This window comes from Thermobia domestica, chromosome 2 (genome assembly GCF_964235325.1).
Source record: "Thermobia domestica chromosome 2, izTheDome1.hap1.1, whole genome shotgun sequence".
Lineage (NCBI taxonomy): Eukaryota > Metazoa > Arthropoda > Insecta > Zygentoma > Lepismatidae > Thermobia > Thermobia domestica.
This window is the reverse complement of record NC_137455.1, coordinates 296588250-296609059: the sequence shown is the minus strand read 5'-3', so window position 1 is coordinate 296609059 and position 20810 is coordinate 296588250. Positions and strand designations below refer to the sequence as shown.

General features: G+C 36.8%; 1 protein-coding gene across 5 annotated transcripts in view; it reads right to left on the bottom strand.

The window, feature by feature from the left end:
- LOC145678596 (aminopeptidase N-like) overlaps positions 1 to 20810 on the bottom strand; it is a 124039-nt gene that overhangs the window by 46192 nt on the left and 57037 nt on the right. For all 5 annotated transcript variants that reach the window (XM_081748936.1, XM_081748939.1, XM_081748935.1 and 2 more), the window contains 4 exons: positions 18337 to 18492; positions 13997 to 14308; positions 6213 to 6396; positions 4660 to 4816 (listed from right to left, as the gene is read on the bottom strand). In XM_081748936.1, coding sequence (XP_081605062.1) covers positions 4660 to 4816; positions 6213 to 6396; positions 13997 to 14308; positions 18337 to 18492 — 809 coding nt within the window. The remainder of the gene's footprint in view (positions 1 to 4659; positions 4817 to 6212; positions 6397 to 13996; positions 14309 to 18336; positions 18493 to 20810) is intronic.

The following is a 20810-nucleotide window of genomic DNA, read 5'->3' as shown; positions in this document are numbered from 1 at the left end:
GTTAAAGGTTTATCTGTAATGATGAGCATCCCCGAACACTGTTAAAGTATCTTAAATATGATTTCATAATTGTCTTTACAAAATACGAATCAACAAATGTTTAGCATTCGAACTCTGTTTTCCAATAATGAAAAAATACTCTAAAATTATAGAATGTAGTTAAAGTGAGGCGCTGTAAACCTAATACGCATATAGAACTCAGAAAATATGCCAAGACGATATGGCGCCAATCTTTATTTAAAACAAAATAAATAAATAAATAAACTGACAGATGGAAATTCGACAAGAAAGGGAGGAAGAGAGGTGGCAATCATTGTATTTAAATGTCCAAATCTCGGAATCTTTTAAAGTTAGAATTTTGATATTCAGTAGGCCTATTTAGACTTCTCATGTATGTGTGTGTGTTTCAGCGTTGCCAGATCTAGCATAATGACGCTAGATCTAGCATAATTTGCATGTCTTTAGCATCTAGCATCTAGCATCTTGCTTTTAGCATCTTGCGCAAATCTAGCATAATTTCAGCAAGTTTATCAAAAAGCCGCAAACCCTGGAAATGAGAAAGAAGTTGGTCGTGGGAAGCAAAAGAACGTCAGAAATGTATCCTCTCCCATTGATTCATACAGTCGATAAACCATACAGGCAGTCTCATTTTCCGTAGTAAGTTAGAAACGGCTTTGGGCTTTTGTGTGTGTGTGTATGTGTGTGTGTGTGTGGTTCCACTCAGGGTTTTCTAATCCTTTAACTGCAAGGCATGGGCGGAGCTATGGGAGCCATTCTCCCCCCAACTTTTTGACAACTTCACCATCTTTATTTCTGACTTCATGACCATCTTTATTCCTGAAATGAAAGGTCCCAGACCGACCAAAAATCTGCCCCCCAGCAGACAATTCCCAACTCCACTTATGCTGCGAGGCAATTTTCTTTCAAAATATGTAAACGAACACTTTGCATTCATTTATATGATATATACACCATTGAGTCGGACAACGACTGCACTAGTTTAGTTGAGTTAAAGCTTTGGTGCGTGAAGTATTGAATTCTATCCACACATTCTTGCGCTCTGCGTATTTTAAGTTACGTTATCGTATATCAACTTCGTTTTTTTTTTTTTTCTTTTAAAACTCCTGAATTAGTATTTATGAGAATCTAGCATAATTTGACCAAATCTAGCATAATTTCGATCAGGGTTTGGAATAATTCCGAGCTGTGAGTCTGGCAACGCTGGTGTGTTTGCCCTAGAAGAGATTAAAAAGGATGGGGTTATGGCAAGGTGACCAGACGTCCCGATTTAGCCGGGACAGTCCTTGATTTTCAATCGTTGTACCGTTTTTTTCTGTTTCTCAAACGGGACGCCTAAATGTCCCGTTTTTAAGCAAACATGACTCAGGTGTCCCGTAATTATTAATCAAAATATAAATGGTCAATGCTTATTCTACACTCTTCCGTACCAACACTCATTGGGAAGGCTCAGCCGTGCCTAGAACTTCTGAATATTCAAATGAGAATCGAGTGCTCTGTGGTTCAAGTGGAATTCTGAGTGTTGAAGAAGTTAAAAGCATTTTTGGGTAGTACTTAATTTAGAAACGCTGTGTTATCACTCTTACTCGTGTATTTTGTAAATTGAAAACACTGCTGGGTTCCAAAATGCAATGTGGAAGTCACCCCCCGTCCCCCGCCCCGATTCGTATGCTTCCCGTTTTTGAAAGTAAAAGTTCTGGTCACCTTGCCGTTATGGTCATTATCATTGGATGGTATATTATATTTGGTATTTCGATTTTTCATTATAAAATAATTAAAGACATATTTCAGGGATTTCTGATAACTTCCCTATAAGGGAAGAAAATAGACGGTTGTGTAAAAAGAGTGCGAGTTGCAATTGTAAAAAATAAAATCGCCGTATCTGAAACTGTATGTTGTTCATATGTGTGTTAGAAAAGCTTCTACCATCTGGTGGTGAAACAAAGAATAACGCGCTTCTCCGTACCACAAACAGCTTCGCCCGGAGAGTAGGGTCCTCTTGTGGCATTCTTGTAAACTAAGTACTCTGTGTCTGTTCTTCTAGGGCTGCTACTATCTCCATTGTTCCGTCTTGCCCTGCATGAAAGCCAAGTGTCAGTGTACCAAATACAGGAGCATTTTGGTATATAATTACGGGCGTCCCTGGGAGGGGGGACACGTCCCCCCACAATATTTGAAGTACAAAGTATCTAATAGTTTATTCTAATTTATTTTCTAACGACAGAATAACATATAAATAATAATAAATATATTTATTGGTAATATAATATTCATGCTGTGAAACGATTATAAGTGAATTCTTGATATACCACAAGGGTCCGTGAAGGTAAGCAGAAAGATAACAAATGGAATGGAAGATAATAAACAAGTTGGGCTAGGTAGTACCATTTAAACCACTTTCTTTGATACCCCTGCCCCCAACAAATTTTACGTCAGAGACGATAGTGTATATAATGTCAGAAATGCCAAAAAACATTAACCTGACTAGTACATAATATGGTTACATATTAATTTCAATATATGACAATATTAATTACATGAATGACATTAAGCAGAACAGATAATAATAGCTATAGTCATCCATCTTTGTGTTCTTCATTATGAAATTCATCCACACAATAAAATGGAGCATTTAATAAAAATTTTCTTATTACAGCCTTGAATTTCTTAACATGTTTTCTTTTATTTTTTCAGTTTACTGCTTTGTGGTAAGTGATTGAACAATTTAATGAACATCTGGGGGGAAAAACTTTTCCTATGTTTTCAGTTGGCAGAGCCTTAACTACAGGGGGGCCGAGCGGGACCGTAGCCCCGGGCGCTGAAAGCAAGAGGGCGCCGAACGAACAAGCAGAAAGGAAATGTGTTGGAAAAGAGTAAACGACGTGGCCCGTCGCAAAAGTATTGGCGCCAAATTAAATCAAGATTGTTGTTGGTTTGCAAAGAAATACATTTGGAACAATTATTTTGCTCACTCCGCTTGCAACCCAAACGTTTCAATAAGAGTTACAACAAACGTTTACGTATTACTAAAAAAACGATATTAGATATGATTTATTAATGAAGATGTTATATACAAGGTGCTGAGTTATGACTTATAGCGTACGCAGGAGCGTTTCCAAAATCAGAAACGGTCAAAGTTTGAAATACATGTTTGACGTTTTTATGGTGATGAGTTTGATTGATTAATACCAATTTTCTACTCAATTGGATTAATTACGACAATGAGAATACAGGTGATTAATTTTAAGGGATACTTTGCAATCCAGTTATCTGTACGAACTAATGCAATTCTTATATGGTGTTTTCACGAAATTCTTCATGAACCCCAGATTTATATGAAGCACTGCCATGATAAGTGTGTCACTCTCAAACAACCGCACATGAAAAACATCTTTAGTTCCTGCCTGCGTCCTATCTCCGATCGGCTAATTCTTGTTTATGTAGTGATGCTTCCAATTTCTGCTGTCCATTCGCAGATGAAGCACCAGTACTTGTTGTACTCTCTCTACATTCCCATGCGAATGGTGATTACTTTTAGATCACTACATACACAACAATTGTACTCTGAAAATAACATATTTTGTTTTCTTTCAAGAACTAGCAACATAGTATCGTACGTCTCTTTCAGCTGAGGAGAGTATCCAAACGATGCTGATACCTATATGTTTGCATTGTGTAATAATACTGCCTTCAAATTGTCTTACATAAATGAGATATTTCAATATGAACAGTCGAGATGCTTCAATACTGTATTCCACCCGAAGCTTAGCATAAGACCTTGAATTCGTGCAATAGTAAATACGTATTGTCACTCATTGCAAAGAACTGCCCACGTATTTTTGTCCGTACCGAAAGTGTGAAGTCGCTGTACCAATAGTTAAAATCCATTTATCCGCATATGTAGCCTATATGAACGACTCTGAAGAGGTTACTAGTAGGAGCCACCTACATCGAAATTGAGCTTTTCAGTAAGATTGTTTGGATCGGAGCACAAAACAGTATGTAGGTAGTTGAAGTTCGGAAATGTACCATCACATCATACGGGAGGCCTGCTTGATATGTAACATTGTATTACATTGCATAGGAATGTTGCAATTTTTCATACTTACTCAAAAGTTACAAGATGTCACGTACCATCATCTCCCCCTGAATTGCTCATATATCTGAGCACGACTCCTCGGAAACTTGAAATAGATGTTGCATGACAAAACTGACGGTATCATCAAAATTTGACGTGCTATAGTAAAATGCCTTTCAGATTTGAAACCAGAATCAAAAACTGTATTAGAGAAAGTGAACACTATAGCAGATATAGGGCCTATATGTGACGTGTTTTTCAGTGATATTACACAACACAGCACTAACAGAGTCGCAGCGCATGAATGTTTAATGTTACTAACCCGCAAAAAGTAGCTATATCTTGCAGTACAAGAGTGTTTCCATTGATAGCTATCTCTATATTGTTTTATTGTGTGTAATTTCGTTAGTTTCACAGCATAGCTGCTGAGGATTTCTTTAATTTCAGTTCTGTTTTGAAATTTTTACTGCATTACAGCATGTATACAAAGTTAATTTCCGTTTTCAATAAATTTAAAATCTAAATTTCTCCTCAATTTGCAACACTGCTATGAAAGTACTTACCCTTTTTGTACGAGATTGTATCGAATATCTGAGGAATTTCGTCAGGATTTCCGATAGGAACAGACACAGGATGAGAAGACTTGAGAGAATCCAAACCAAATGTAGAACTCAATAAGTTGAAAGCAGTATATTCTTTTACATTCCAAAGAGGTTCCACCTAGAAAATATTCAAAGGTCACTATTAAAAGAGAATCCTACCGTACTCTACATTTCAACATATCCGTCAGAACATTCATGCATTTAATCATAAGGCAATACAAATTCTTTGCTGTTACGTCATTGTACTGAGTTGCCGCCAATGTACTCAAAGTGTCTTTGAGTTCACTAGCAGAAAGAAAGTGTTTGGAAAGAAGGAACATTCGACTTTAGCACGCGACGTACTCTGCCTACGACTCGTCTTAGCTCGCGACGTAAGCCTAGTTGCGAACATGAAAGCTATCGACTTGTGAGCCCTGAGCATGTGCGACAAAATTGAGAATTCTGCCAACTGTGAGGAGCGGAGTATGATAGGGTTTTTCATTTTTACTTGTTCCGAAGTTGAACAACTGTTTGTAACAAGTGGAAATGTTCATAATAAATTCGAATGACATTACTGAAATTACTACGTTGCCTCTCCTTTCCCCGCCTCAATGTAGCAGCTATTTTAAAATTGTCCCAAAGTACTAAAAACCATTTATCATCCTCGCTTACTATGTTTCTTTCTTGAAAGTCTAGGCTACGCGTTATTCTTTCCATCTTCCTGTACCTCTTTGTTTCCCCTGAATTCCCATATATTTCATCGGCTCTTCCGAATTCTTCTACGTATGTCTTCATATTTTCTTTTGTAAAATTCTTACATTGTTCTGTTTATTTCCTTCTGTAATTCATTTGCATATCATGACTAAAGCCCATAATTCTACTTTCATTAATTAATCTTTTAGGCATGTGCTGAGAATGACTTTCACATTATTACAATTAATTTTGTCACCGGGAATAGTTTCACGTATTATCTCCATATTTTTTATAATAAATGACCTTTTTTTAGTGTTTCTGGAACTTTTGATTCACATTGCATACTGTATCCAACAAAATTTGTGCATTTACTCTTTCGAGCGTAGTCTCGGCTTTATTGTGATTTTGGTCAGAGGTAACGCTAAACATAACTTCAGTAAAGTACGCATATTAAAGCACATCTCTTCACTGTAATAGAGGTAATGATTTTGAATTTCGGATTTCTCTTTAAATAGAAAACATACTGGTTAAAAATGAATATCGAACTTCTACTACTAATTATGATTGTATAAACCACTCTTAAAATCAAATAAAAATTAGTTTGGACTTTGTGATGAAAAAATACCATGCTCGTGGGTTTTCTCGGGATTCTCCCGTTTCCTCCCATTTTCTTCATTCCACCATTTCATTCATTTCCCATCTTCACCGTCTCCTGTAGCCGCACCGGCATAACCGTGGGACGTAAAACTCAAAGATTTCATTTCATTTTTTCAAATAGAAATTAGTATAAAATTAGTGATACTAATAAATCAACTCCCTGTATATTATGAAGAATAACTTACGTGATCAACTCCTAAAGTGGCAACATACGTTGCAAAACCTTCGTTGAGCCAGAGGTCAGTCCACCATTTGGGACTGACGAGATTGCCAAACCACTGGTGAGCTAGTTCATGGGCTATGGTGTTTGCAGTCCCTTTCTTGTTTGGTAAAGATGAAACCTCAGGGTCATATAGAAGTGCTGTTTCTCTATAAAACGATATAAAACGCTCTATTTCACTATAGTTCAAGAACATCACAATGCCATAATATAAATCCAGAGTAGTAGAAACCCTTGCTACTGATTAATTGATTTAAAACTCCAGTTCTACAATAAATAAAACAAAACACAAACGATTAATTTAGCATTAAAAGCTTTAGTCAGAAATTGGATTTATTAATCAAATGTTTCTGGGTATTGTGTTGAACAAAGTAAACAAAAAAAAAAGTCCCAACTAAAGAGGGAGAGAAAGAGACATGACAGTCAAATGGTACGAATGTGAAATGTGTTTAAGAAAAATACAAGAACGCATTATTTTAAATTGTATTAACATCTACGTTTTGAAATGATTGTAAATCTTACTGAATAACGTTTGCTGCAGAACAAGTTATTATAAATCCAGCAATAATTGAAACTCAAAAACATGCATTAAGAAAATAAAACACTTCAATCTTAAAAATTTACCGTGGGGAAAAACGAAAAGTAGACCGGCAAATATTTTACTCTGTTGAATAATTTAAGCCAGTTTAAATATTTGTACATTTACAAGAAAGAAGCAATTGAAAGGTGTTTAAAATTAAAGTTTAAGAGAAAGAGAGAATTTTAGGTTCTTACGTTAATTTATTTTATTTATCTATCTATTTAACAATCACCAGATACAGCTCAGAGGCCATTTTATATTGGATATCTAACAACAATGGAAAGGATTTGGGAACGTATCGGCTAGGCCTGTTTAGTACGTACCATTCCGGCATTTGCCTGGTAGGAAATCTTCAGTTAGAATGGTCAACAGTAGGGATCCAACCCACGACCTCCCAAATACGAAGCCAACGCTATACTACTTCTTTTAGTTACTAAATACATTTATTGAACTAAATTACCTATTACATTACATTACAGATACTGATATTACATAACGTCGGACAAGGATATTATGAAACTTTACAAGATCACTATGAGAAAATTTAGGTGCATTTCGCCAGCCCCCCCTTCCCCCCATCTTGGACTTTCAAAACGAAACCTATGCCAATCGTTTGTGCTATGTTTGTGCCGGAATGTACCGCAAAAATTTTCGTTTGTACCACTTCCGGTACGAAGATATAACAGTATTAAAGTGGGGCGGCTGGGGAAACGGCAGCCCCCCACCTTGGAATTTCGAAACAAAACCTATGCCAATCGTTTGTGCTACGTTTGTGCCGGAATGTACAGCAAAAATTTTCGTTTGTACCGCTTCCAGTACGAAGTTATGAAAGTTTTAAAGTGAGAGGGCTGGAGAAACGGCAGCCCCCCACATTGGAATTTTGAAACAAAACCTATGCCAATCGCTTGTGCTACGTTTGTGCTGGAATGTACCGCAAAAATTTTCGTTTGTACCTCTTCCGGTACGAAGTTATAACGGTTTTAAAGTTGGGGGCTGGAGAAAAGCAGCCTCCAACTTTGCAATTTCGAAACAAAACCTATGCCAATCGTTTGTGCTACGTTTGTGTCGGAATGTACCACAAAAATTTTCGTTTCCGGCACGAAGTTATAAGAGTTTTAAAGTGGGGGCTGGGGAAATGGCAACCTCCAACCTTGGAATTTCAAAACAAAACCTATGCCAATCGTTTGTGCTACGTTTGTGCCGGAATGTACCACAAAAATTTTCGTTTCCGGCACGAAGTTATAAGAGTTTTAAAGTGGGGGCTGGGGAAATGGCAACCTCCAACCTTGGAATTTCAAAACAAAACTTATGCCAATCGTTTGTGCTACGTTTGTGCCGGAATGTACCACAAAAATTTTCGTTTGTACCTCTTCCGGTACGAAGTTATAAGAGTTTTAAAGTGGGGGCTGGGGAAATGGCAACCTCCAACCTTGGAATTTCAAAACAAAGCCTATGCCAATCGTTTGTGCTACGTTTGTGTCGGAATGTACCACAAAAATTTTCGTTTCCGGCACGAAGTTATAAGAGTTTTAAAGTGGGGGCTGGGGAAATGGCAACCTCCAACCTTGGGATTTCAAAACAAAACCTATGCCAATCGTTTTTGCTACGTTTGTGCCGGAATGTATCGCAAAAATTTTCGCTTGTGCCACTTCCGGTACGAAGTTATAAGAGTTTTAAAGTGGGGGACTAGAGGGAACGGAAGCCTCCAAACTTGGAATTTCAAAACAAACCCTAAGCCAATCGTTTGTGCTACGTTTGTGCCGAAATATACCGCAAAAATTTCGTTTTTACCACTTCCGGTGCAACGTTATAAGAGTTTAAAAGTGGGGGCTGGGGAAACGGCAGCCTCCAACCTTGTAATTTCGAAAAAAAAACTATGCAAATTGTTTGTGCCGGAATGTACCGCAAAAAGTTTCGTTTGTACTACCTCCGGTACGAAGTTGTAGGAGTTTTAAAGTGGGGGCTGGGGAAACGACAGCCTCCAACCTTGGAATTTCGAAACAAAATCTATGCCATTCATTTATGCTACGTTTGTGCCGGAATGTACCGCAAAAATTTTCGTTTGTACCACTTCCGCCTGAGAAAACGGCAGCCACCAACCTGCTGGGGAAACGAAAATTTTTGCGGTACATTCCGGCACAAACGATTGGAATAGGTTTTGCTTAGAAATTGTAAGGTGGGAGGCTGCCGTTTCTCGCAGCCACTCCACTTTACTACTCTTATAACTTCGTACCGGAAATGGTACAAACGAAAATTTTTGCTGTACGTTCCGGCACAAACGTAGCACAAACGATTGGCATAGGTTTTGTTTCGAAATTCCAAGGTTGGAGGTTGCCATTTCCCCAGCCCCATTTTAAAACTCTTATAACGTTGCACCGGAAGTGGTAAAAACGAAAATTTTTGTGGTACATTTCGGCACAATCGTAGCACAAACGATTGGCATAGGTTTTGTTTCGAAACTCCAAGGTGGGGGGGGGGCTTTATGTCTGTGTGTATGTGTGTCTGTTGTTTGCATTTTTTCAATTCCGAGCCCTCCTTTCGATAGAGCATCAGAAATTATTTGAAATAGTGATGGAATTTTTCGCGTCACTCTTACTGTTCCCAGAACAGTCATATCTCGGAAACCGTAAATCATTGAAAGACGATATTGGTATCTAAGAAGATGATGAACATTTTGGTACTAAACGGTAACCTGTGGACGCTGGCCAACTGGCCACCTTTCCCCAGATACTGGTCAAAAAATCGATTTCGGGAGTTTTAAGTGGCCATATCTCGGAAAGCGTAACTCATACGGAGACCATATTAGTGTTGATCAATACCTAAGTAGGTGGTGAACATTTTAGTACCAAATAGTAACTGGTGGCTGGTTATATCTGCATTTTCAGTACATATACGGTGATATAAAGTGGCAGCTCAATATAGTGAAGTCAATAAATCCCCTACTACACTGGTTGCAAATATGTAAGCGTATTGTTTATTGAATTTAATCAGATAAATTTAGTATGCGATTTCATACAAATTTCAAAAAAAAAAAATGTTTTTAAATTCGTTCTGGCAATTCTCTTGAAACATTCTCAATTTTTTTCTTGAATTCATTTAGTGCCCTAAATATAGGTACCATCTTCTCTCTTCGGCAGAATTAGCCACATCCGGCATTAACGTTAATCACTACAAAGTAAACAAGTGTAGTAGGCAGCGAGAAGCAGTTTTCTGCAATCAATTAAGCGTCCCAAGAATACTGTATACGCCGACTCCACTCTAATCTCTCCACTGAAAACGGAAGTGGTAGAAATCTACTATCTTTTCTGGTTTCAGTATTAATTGAGAAATTCTCACCCCCTACAAACCAAACTCTTTCACATGGTGTACACATGACACAGTTACTTGTTGACCTAACGAATATAAACATTAGGATGGGCCGAAAAAATCGAAAGTTGATGAATCGACTTCCGATAGTGCGATAAACTTGCCTCATGACGTCAAAACAACGTCTGCGAGATTTCAACGAAATCGGTTAATATCTTGAGGTTCCTCAGAGCTGCCAAAAATTTGAAAATTAATCAAAACTCGTTTCTCTTTTAATTTTTTTTATTTCATAAAAGTTTTACATTAAACAACTTCCGATAGCAATTAAAATTGACTTTTAATAGTCTTTAGTAACAGTAAAAAATTTCAGCTATATCAAAGAATATCTTTAGGTTCCTCAGAACTGCCAAAAAATGACAAAATTTTACCAAAAACCCAATTTGTTTTGACAAATTTTCAAAATACTGTTTTTGGTACTAATTTTATTTCTTAAAAGTTTTACATTAAACAACTTCGGACAACATAATGAATTCACTTTTAATAGTTTTTACCAAGAGTAAAAAATTCAGCTACGTCAATGAATATCTTTAGGTTTCTCAGAACTGCCCCCCCCCAAAAAAAATCACCAAATCTCAGTTACTTGACAATTCAGTTCTTAACGTTCATTGTTCATTAGTTTTTAATTTGCACTGTAGTCAGATTTGTGATCAAACTTCGGAATTGCCGCCTGACAAGCCAGTTTTGCACGAATGAATCCGCCCCTTCACTGGGAACCACATACCATTTGGGACGCTTCTGTGATCACCTTCACACAAAGCTCAACGGTTTTGGTGTGGCACGGAAAGGCTGAGAATTTCCAGTCCACAACTGTTTCCTTATTTTGGATCAATGACTTGATAAAGACTTTCTCCACATTCTGCATGACTGGAGGCGAGGTAAATTTGCAGTTTATCCAGTCAATAATATCCACATAATCTGTTCCATCAAAATTGATTTTAGAAACTTCAAACACTCTGATGACACTCTCCTCTTGCTCCCTTGCTTTCAGAATTCTTCTGAGACCCAACTCTCGAATGTGCGCCCTATTCTCGGTCACCATGGAGAGGATAATGTTTTCCGGATGAGCAAAGAACGCGTTTCGAAAGATAACCTTATCCACTACGTTCTTCAGGTTCAATTGTAAATATCTACTGGTCTGAATGATGTTCCAGAGATTACGGGCTCCGTCTTTGATTGAATGACTGCACTTGATTGTGAATCATCCGGGTACGTAGCACTTCATGACAACTCTGCCAGTGTCTTCAACTGAGGTATTGGATTCTCTGTTCCTATGTATAAACGGAGAATGCGGTTGGCTGTCGTAAGCCATCGGCTGGACAAATCGTCAGTGCAAACTCCGGATTTCACTGCTTGAGAAATTTCTAGCATTTACTTTTGGTCAGAGCTAAGGTCGTTCGCATTGACGTTAGGTAGCTCGCAATCTATGGCTTCGAAGGTCGTTACTCCCAGGCTCTGACATCCCTCCAGTTGCTGACCAATCTCACCCCCATAGGATCGTCGACCTCTGGCTGCACCATCCAAGTGCTCAAACAAATGCCTCAACGGAAGCTCGTTTAGGTGCAGAAGGCATATCAGCCACTGAAGGGGTCTGTTAAGCTTCTGTTCCAGGCGGCGAATGATCCCACCTTTCAAACCTGCGTTGATAGCCGTACCATCACAACCTATAGCGATAAGGGGTTCCAGATCGTCCCCAATATCCGCCATGTAAGCAGTTATGCTTCTGAAAATGCTATCAGCTGAGCCAGATGAAGGTGTAACGTGGCCGACATACTTCGACCCTAGCTCCTCGATAAGAGAAATGTGCTCTTCAGTCTTGCTCCTCCGATATGACTTAGACTCTTCTTTCTCAATGTATATAGTTTTGTCTTTCCTTCCGTCAAAGTAAAGACCTTTCACCTTGGTGTCGTTTCCATTTTGAAGCGAACCTCTCACTTTTATCTTTTCTCTTCTAATTTTATTCTTATCGATTACAAGTACTGTTTCACCTGGTTTCACGAGCTTTAGATCTTGCGGAACACTTGTGGCAATAGCTGCCGTGGTACGGTCCGAAACGCCGAACCTGTCGCTAGCCAAAGCTGTTTTCGCCAGATGGAAGCGCGTTTGTGATGTCGATGACGATATGTTTTGTATTGTGGGACTGTTCGTGCGGGTGATTGTAGCGGTGCTGGCAGAAGAGCAGGGCTGGTCGTCAGTTTTCTCGCTTACTGTTAGTGCCTTAGACAGATCAATTGCCTGCATCTCCTCTGAATCTGAATTTGAATAGTCTTCCTGCATGTGCATAGTTTCGAATTCGAAGTCCGGCTGATCGGTAGACTCCATTCAGAGAGTCCTCTCTTTCCTTATGGAATCACGGTTCCTTCTGTCTTCTCTACGCTGAATCCTTTTAGTTTCATTCCTGACCACCGAGCTAATTTTCTCTTTCCTCGTAGTCTTCTGTCCAAAATAAAGGGTTGCTCAAGTGGAGGAATCTTTTTCACTTTTCACAAGTGCAGGTTTTGAAATCCTTGCACTTGCAAGCAGCTATGTCAAAAAGTTTTCCCCAGCTTCCCTGATGAATTCATCCAGCTTAGCGGCATATTGCGGTTTCTCATTATTACGTTTGTAGTTCTTCTTTAGTGCCTGATACTTCACGTGGAAGCCTTTAATCATCTTGATAACTCTGTCGTGACTAACAAATGGGATGGAACACTTTTGGTACAATTCCTCAACTTTTACTGCAACTGTTTCGGCAACAGCAGAAAAACTTGTGTCCTTCTTATTGCCTGCAGCATTTATAATGTTGAACCTCTCTTCTAAACAACATCGCAGTACATCGAGGATAGTTAGAAGTTGGCAAGGATTCAACGGTCCGATTATCGGACACTCCATTTCGCTCCGCAATACTATGTTTGACTTTGGCGTAGAGGTCACGGACTCGTTCTTGTCTACTGCCTTGCAGGAGGCCATTTCGACGTTAACTTTAATTTCTTACTGTACTAAAACAACAAAACTTTTTACCTCAATTCCTTGGCTTGCGTTCAAAGAAAATGGAACTGATCAACACGTTTTATTTTAATGTTGATTTAATAATTAATATCTAATTGAACTAAAATAAACTTTTAACCTCACATTGAACGCCACGTATTGATTGTTTCTGATTTATACGTACAACACTCTTCTCAACCGCTCGCTAACAATTAAAGGTTCCAACTAGTTTACTCTTTACTACGTACAGTGTTGCCAAATGAACAATTGGCAACTAATCTTAAGAAAAATCAGAATTTGTTTTACGCGCATGATTAAAATATTATAAAGATTTTCAAATAAGTATTTGGTGAAATTTTGTCATTTTTCTGGCATTTCTGAGGAACCTAAAGATATTCTTTGATATAGCTGAAATTTTTTACTGTTACTAAAGACTATTAAAAGTGAATTTTAATTGCTGTCGGAAGTTGTTTAATGTAAAACTTTTATAAAATAAAAAAACGTTTTTCGAATAATTTTCAAATTTTTGGCAGCTCTGAAAAACCTCAAGATATTAGCCGATTTCGTTGAAATCTCACAGACCTTGTTTTGAGGTCATGAGGCAAGTTTACCGCACTATCGGAACTCGATTCATCAACTTTCGATTTTTTCGGCCCACCCTAATAAACATACGGCAGGATATCAAAGAGTATCTGAAATACCCAATCAGTATCCTTACTCTATTCTTTAACCCTTTTATTTTGATAAAAGTAGATATACTGTTTTGCGTCTACATATAATGAAGTAATTTTATATGAAATACTATTACGAAGAGGAATATATTTTTAGAATATTCTTACCTGTAGGTAATAAGACCCCAGTTTTCCATTGCTCCTGCATTGAAATCAGGAATTGCTATCATATCTTGCTTCGGAAGGGGATAACTAACATTAAAATACTCCTCAAAATGTTCCAGAATTTTAGGTCCAATCTCACTCGCATATTTGGCTTGGTCGATAGCATCTTTCCGAGCCCAGACTCGGAACCTTGTGTTACTTAAGCTTTTCACTGATTCAACAGATGCAAAGTCACAAACTATAAACGCCACCAAATACGTTGACATTGGAACAGACTCTTCGAAATGATCCCAAAACCAACCTGGTTTGTCCTCACTGAAATTTAATAATGTGTCAGAATTAATTACATAAGACATCATCTGCATCTAAAATGGGGACTATATAATTACTAAATAAAGAGTTTAATATTATCGAAAATTTCGGTTATATTCCATATTCATAATTAATTTGAGAAAATGAAATGATTATTTTTAGTTTAATGTCCAACGTTTCTGCTCTTTAGGCTAAAGAAGACGGATTAATAATGAAAGAGAATAACTGGGGGCGAGAAGTGAAGAAATGAATCAGAGACGAAATGAAAAATTTTTCAATATTTGTTTTCGAGACGACGAGAGAAATAATACCATTTCAACCAAGTATCTTAAACACTGTTTTAGTGTTGTGTGAATCATAGCATAAACACTGAAAATTGATAAAATGGTTGAACGAATATAATGAGCACTTATCAACGTTTAAAGATACGCAAGTCATTTATTACACAATACAGTATACTCCAATGATAAATATAGTTTAAATGTTGCTTTATCACACTTTTCGTAGTCTATGTTTCGTCTCGCAGAAGGATTCTGATCACTTCTAGGCCTGGAAGAACACCATAGCATTACCATGACACAAAGTACACCGTGGGGTCATATACGACTCATTACAACATGTATACATTTAGAAACCATCAGTCAAGTAAGAGCATTTACCATGTGCTAATTTATTGCAGATTAGACCACAACATGTGTACTCACACCTATGCAAGTGAAATTTCTCATAGTCTGAGAACTGCTTTGATTATTGAATACAAACATTGCGTTAATGGTTTATTATTAAATTTTCGGTAATCTTCTAACTGGTGACCTTCCGACGTATATCTATAACTTAACCTAACATGTATTTTTCCAACTGATTAGGTTGCATTAATTTAGGTTAGGTTATTGTTATAGGCAGGTAGGTCACCAATTAGAAGAATACAGAATTTCTGTTCATTATATTATTTATTAGTCATCCAAATGTTAATATTTTTTTCCCGTTCAAATTATTTGAAACAGCTGCAGAAGTTTTAAAAAATGTGATTTTTTTCACAGCATTATTGAAGTGCGTTTCACATACATTCGCCACACATTCCAAAGCGATGTTCAGCACATAAGCTACGTAAGCAATACACACACTTGTTGTTCGTCCCGGGGAAGAAAAATACACCGAATAGGTCTTCCACTTGGTGATTCTTTTACAGTTTGGGGCTGATGTCTCCTTACTCAATATTGCAATTTCCTTACCTATTTACGCCATGATGTTTTGCCCTTCAGCCGTAAAGAGTGCGAAAGAAAACACCAAAAATTAAAGTTTCTAACAATGCTATTTTCGTAGCAGAAAGAACACCCTGGGGTCGTATGCGACCCAGCTACACAAAATAAGCACAAATAAAGTGAAGAACTAATAACTAAATGTTCCTACTTTGACCACTACTCAAGTACAGAAGGTAGACAAATCATGAACTGTTTAGCTTATTTAGCACAGGCGCGGATGCGTAAGTCAGGCATCTTTCTAGGACTAGATTAAATTAGGCAAGATTAGAATTAGGATTAGGAATTAGATATCTGCGCTTTCGGCATCTATGATCACGTTAGGCCGTCATGTAGGAGGATGATATCCTTCAGGAATCACACTATCCGAGGAAAAAGGATAGGGGAAAGAACGAAGCGGCTTGGGACCTGTATGTTAGGTACAATCTCGACATTTGTCTGGTGTGAATAAAGAAAGCTCAGGAAAATCTCGCTTAGGATGCTTGGCCTGAAAAAGCTTTTGCACTTTTTGACCGATTGAATTAGGCAAGAAATCAGGTCATAATTGTTGTACACTCATGTCCAAAATTATTGTCGCATGTCTATAAACATGTTATTTTAAGAATATAATTTGATTCCGAATTCACCCAGTATTTCATATAATGTTAGTATGTGTATAATCGGCAAAAGACATGTATATGGCAAATTTCATGTCAAAAGTGCAGTAAATAAGAACAATAAAATTTTCTTGTCCATTTAACAACACTTTGTTTTACTCATTCTAATTTTCGTACTTATAATTCTTTTCCTATGAAATTTACCACAAATATACAGGGTACATATTCCGATTATGCACATAATATCAGTATTAAAAATACAATGCAAAATCATTATCAAATTATATTATCACAAGAATACAGTAATAGATATGCGACAATCATTTTGGGCATATGTACATGAATTAACAGAACGATACAAGAAAATTTTGAAGACAGCATGAGAAAAGCTTTCCGAGAATCGGGAGGACACGAAAATAGAATTCTTCGAGAATCAAGACAGGACGAAAAAGAATTCTTCGAGAAACAAAGTGAGACAAGACTTCAACAAAATTTACGAGAACAACACGAGAAAATCTTACCGTTTTGTGGATCACAAAAAAAATTAACTAACTTTGAAACTTAAGTTTTTGTGCTGTCGAACCGAGAGTCCAACCCAGAATCTCATACATCAAAGGGACACGCGCTAGATAAGTTTTTTTTTTATATATATATAAAACATGATTTACCTATCCTGATTTCACTCGTTTATCATTTCCTACGTATCTCAACACGATAGGGACACGAATACAGAAGTATCAAAGACAGTTAAAATTGCTACTAATCTCTCCACCGAGAATCGAACTTGGGATCACGTATAGAAAAGGCGCATTCGCTAAACACTAGAGCATAAGTAATGGTCATATACTATCAACTATTATCTAGCGAAAATATGAACTACGAAAAATTAACAAATCAGGTAGGAAATCAAATATTATTTCTTTTATCAAGTTCATTCTAATAAATAATAAAGAAACTCGTGTATGTTTATGACACAATAAGTAAGATTCAACTTCTGCATAAACTAACTGCATCAGAAATCCCTAACGGCCTGGAATAGTTAGACCAATTGTTCCATACAACCTAAACAACGCATACACTGTAGGCTTTTATGAAAGTTCAGCCGCGGTGTTCAAGAGTTCACCACCAGTCCGTGGGGTCCATGGTTTGATCCCAGCTCACTGGCCTTTGTGGGGAACAAACACCTTGTAGGGGCTTCTTCAGGGTCCTCCCACTTTCTTCATTCTATTATTTCATTCATTTTCATTATTATTGTCTCCTTTAGCCTACACGGCATAACCATGGGACTTAAAACTGAAAGATTTCATTTTATTTTTTTAAATGAAAGTTATCAAGCAATAAAGAGATACATACAAGCCTTATTATCATATATATCCAATGGTAGAAACTTGCTTCATTCACTTGAATTCCTATTTAAGGCGTTCAGAGCACAAGTCCAGTTACCAAAGAAGTTTAAAAAAGAAACAGAGACAAAGTTAAGACATCCTTAAGTATATAGAAACGTTACCACTGATTTTGTAATATTATAAACCCACAATTATTCACACTATAAGAATATGAATCTTTTAAGTTCTGAATGAAACTTCAGATGGAGATTTGAAAGATAAAATACGTCCAAAATGGCCAAAAAAGTAGATTTGATTCGCTTGTGCACTGATCGTGCCATTTGTAAATAAAATGGAAGTGTGCTACAAATTTTCAAAGTATAATTATATTCTTGTTTTCTAAGGGCAATACGCATATCTATTTATAAATTTAAATGTCCCGGATTCTATTCCCGATGGGGGCACTCGCTCGAAAAAGTTTAAAAGTTTTCCATGCAAGCCATCCAGACTGAGATGTTGCCTGTGTTTTCCTCATTCACGGCAGGCAAAAATCCCGGGATGGTACCTAACATATCGTCCCAGGCTGCTTTCCTTCTCCAATTTCCCGGGTAGTAAGATAGCCAAGTGGTATCATACCCCACACGTATGGGCTCTTATAGGGCATAGATGCCAGTAATCCCCAGGAACAATTCCTAACCTAATTCCTTATAGATTTAGTGTGTTAATACACAAATATCGAATAGATATCGAATAAATATCGAATCAAATATCAATAGCTTCTTAGAATATCGAATTGTTATTCTTAGAACTTACAATTTTAGATTTGAATAATATGCAGTAGTAGGACTTACATTGGCTCAGTTTTTTCCAATGGCATATTGCTGAGGGAGACGTATCCTTCCTTTCTTCCCATGGTAATCTTATATCTCGCTTTCATTGCTGGCTCATCGAAACAAGGAAATGCTCTTCTGGCGTCTGTGGGTTCAAAATCTGACACAGCTAGCCATCTGAAAGGAAAAAAAAGTAATTAATATAAATTACTGAACATTTAAACGAATGTAATTTACGAGAAGAAATGGTTGTTGATTTTCATCATAGTTTTCTTGAGCCAACTACTTGCAAAATTTATGTGGAAAAAATAATGATCGAACTTGAAGAAACGGCGAGAACATAGTCTTCGAGAATGTAAACTGTAATGATCTCCAACGTTTCTCGCCACAAACTAAATCAGAACATACAAATAAGAATTCAAACTAAAAAAAAAAATTACTATGAAATACAATACTATGATTTAACTAAATTATCAAACAATTCATTTTCTTCATGTTTCAGCACTAATAAAATATTAGGTAAGTGCATGAACTTAGTATTTTCGGCTCATTACTTCAAAATATAACCACAAATTGGTGCATTCAGAAACATTCCGCTCGTTGTTTTAATTTTCTTAAAATAGCTTTGTATTATTATGTGTGAATCCCTTTCTTTTGGGTGGATTCTCTTCTGTATATCCTAAAATCATCATTCGAATTGCCTAAACTAAATTTCTCATTTAACCTTCTAAGGTATTAACAACGGAGAAAAGCAATAGTCACAGAGAAAGTTTCAAAGCAACCTGTTACTTTTTTCATTTACATGCAACCAGAAACGAAGCCCGAAGAATGTGTAACCTAAAATAACCTGGCGTCTATGAAGCCTTGTGAACTGCATGAAGTATTTTATCATCACTGGTATGTCACTTGTCGTCGTGAATCTAGATTTCATATATTACGCACTTCCATAGGTATCAATCATTCCATTTTAACCTAGGCTACTTCTATAATTTCCATAATAATACATCATCAGATAATGTCCAAAGTCAGTTTCTATTCCTGTTTTCGACTGCACCTAGTACTGCAATTCTCTCCTCATTCTTTCATTGAAATTTCGCTCCACCCAATTTTTCTTTCTTCTTCATACCAATATTTCGAAGATTTATTTTCATTATTCTGAAATGTTCTCGTTCAGTTCATCATAGAGTAGAACGGACGTTCTTGTAAAGTTGTACGAAGTGCATGGAATAATAATAATAATAATAATAATAATAATAATAATAATAATAATAATAATAATAATAATAATAATTATTATTATTATTATTATTATTATTATTATTATTATTATTATTATTATTATTATTATTTACATTTTAAGAGTTATCTACATCTAGACATGAATCTTTGAAGGTGGATCACTAGGTCTTCTTGGGGCTATGCTAAACGCTCCAGAAATCGGCGTTGCCAAATAGTATCGAGCGTTTACTGGTGCCAGATAATAAACGAAATAGTCATGGAATTCTGCTTGGATACTTACTGGAGAAACATTAGTTTAATTTTTTATTATCAATGTTTAAAACTCTTTGCGAAAAATGTTTCGATAGAAGCAAACATTTAAGATGTATATCAGGAGACAACTATAAACTTGCTATAGAGTCAATCCATTTTAAGTGATCAAACATGTACCGCTCGACCATCTCCAAAAATCATTTTTTTTTTCAGGAATGTTTATCCTATATAAGGGTACTTCAAAACCATGATCATTGTATTTTTACAACATCTCGTAGCTACGCAGCGGTTGCCGCCATTTTGCGTTTTCTCGATTTTAGATGTTTACGTTGTTTTGAATATCTCAGCATGTTCTACCGAAATAAAAATTGCTAGACGTCTTCAACTTGTGCAGAGCTAAAACTTTGTCCTCTTAACATTTTTGCCTAAAACCACTTGAAGGGATTCAAATCAGAGTGTACAGTAGCAACATTCTCGGACATTGAAGACATGTTTGGGAAGAGGAGACAACTGATGTAGAGGTCTGAGTTTGTGTGTGTTTGTCCACCGGATCATAAGTTTATACAGAAAAATTTGCAGACATGTAGCTGCTCCCAAAGGCCTGAAAAAATTCGTAAAGTTGGGGAATTATGCCAATTTGGAATATTTCACTGTCCAATATCTCCAATGGACTTGGATTTAAAAAATCTAAAATTTTGGGAATATTTACTCCTTTAGTGTATCATAACACATAACAAAGCGCGTTTTGTGTTTTTGAGCAGAACGGGATCAAAGTATTAACAAATGACGTCATACTCTAGGAGGTGTTTTGTTCACAAATTCAACTAAAAATTCGTTGTTATGAAGTAAAATAAAGTAGGATGAATGGTTAGTCCAGTCAAGGCTCTCAAGTTTGTTTCTTTCCTCTAGTTGTGACTCATTATCTTATCACACCCACAGCAGCACTGGTGAAGAATGCCGCTATTAGCAGAAGGTGAGAAAGTTCAAAGTGCATACTTGACAAA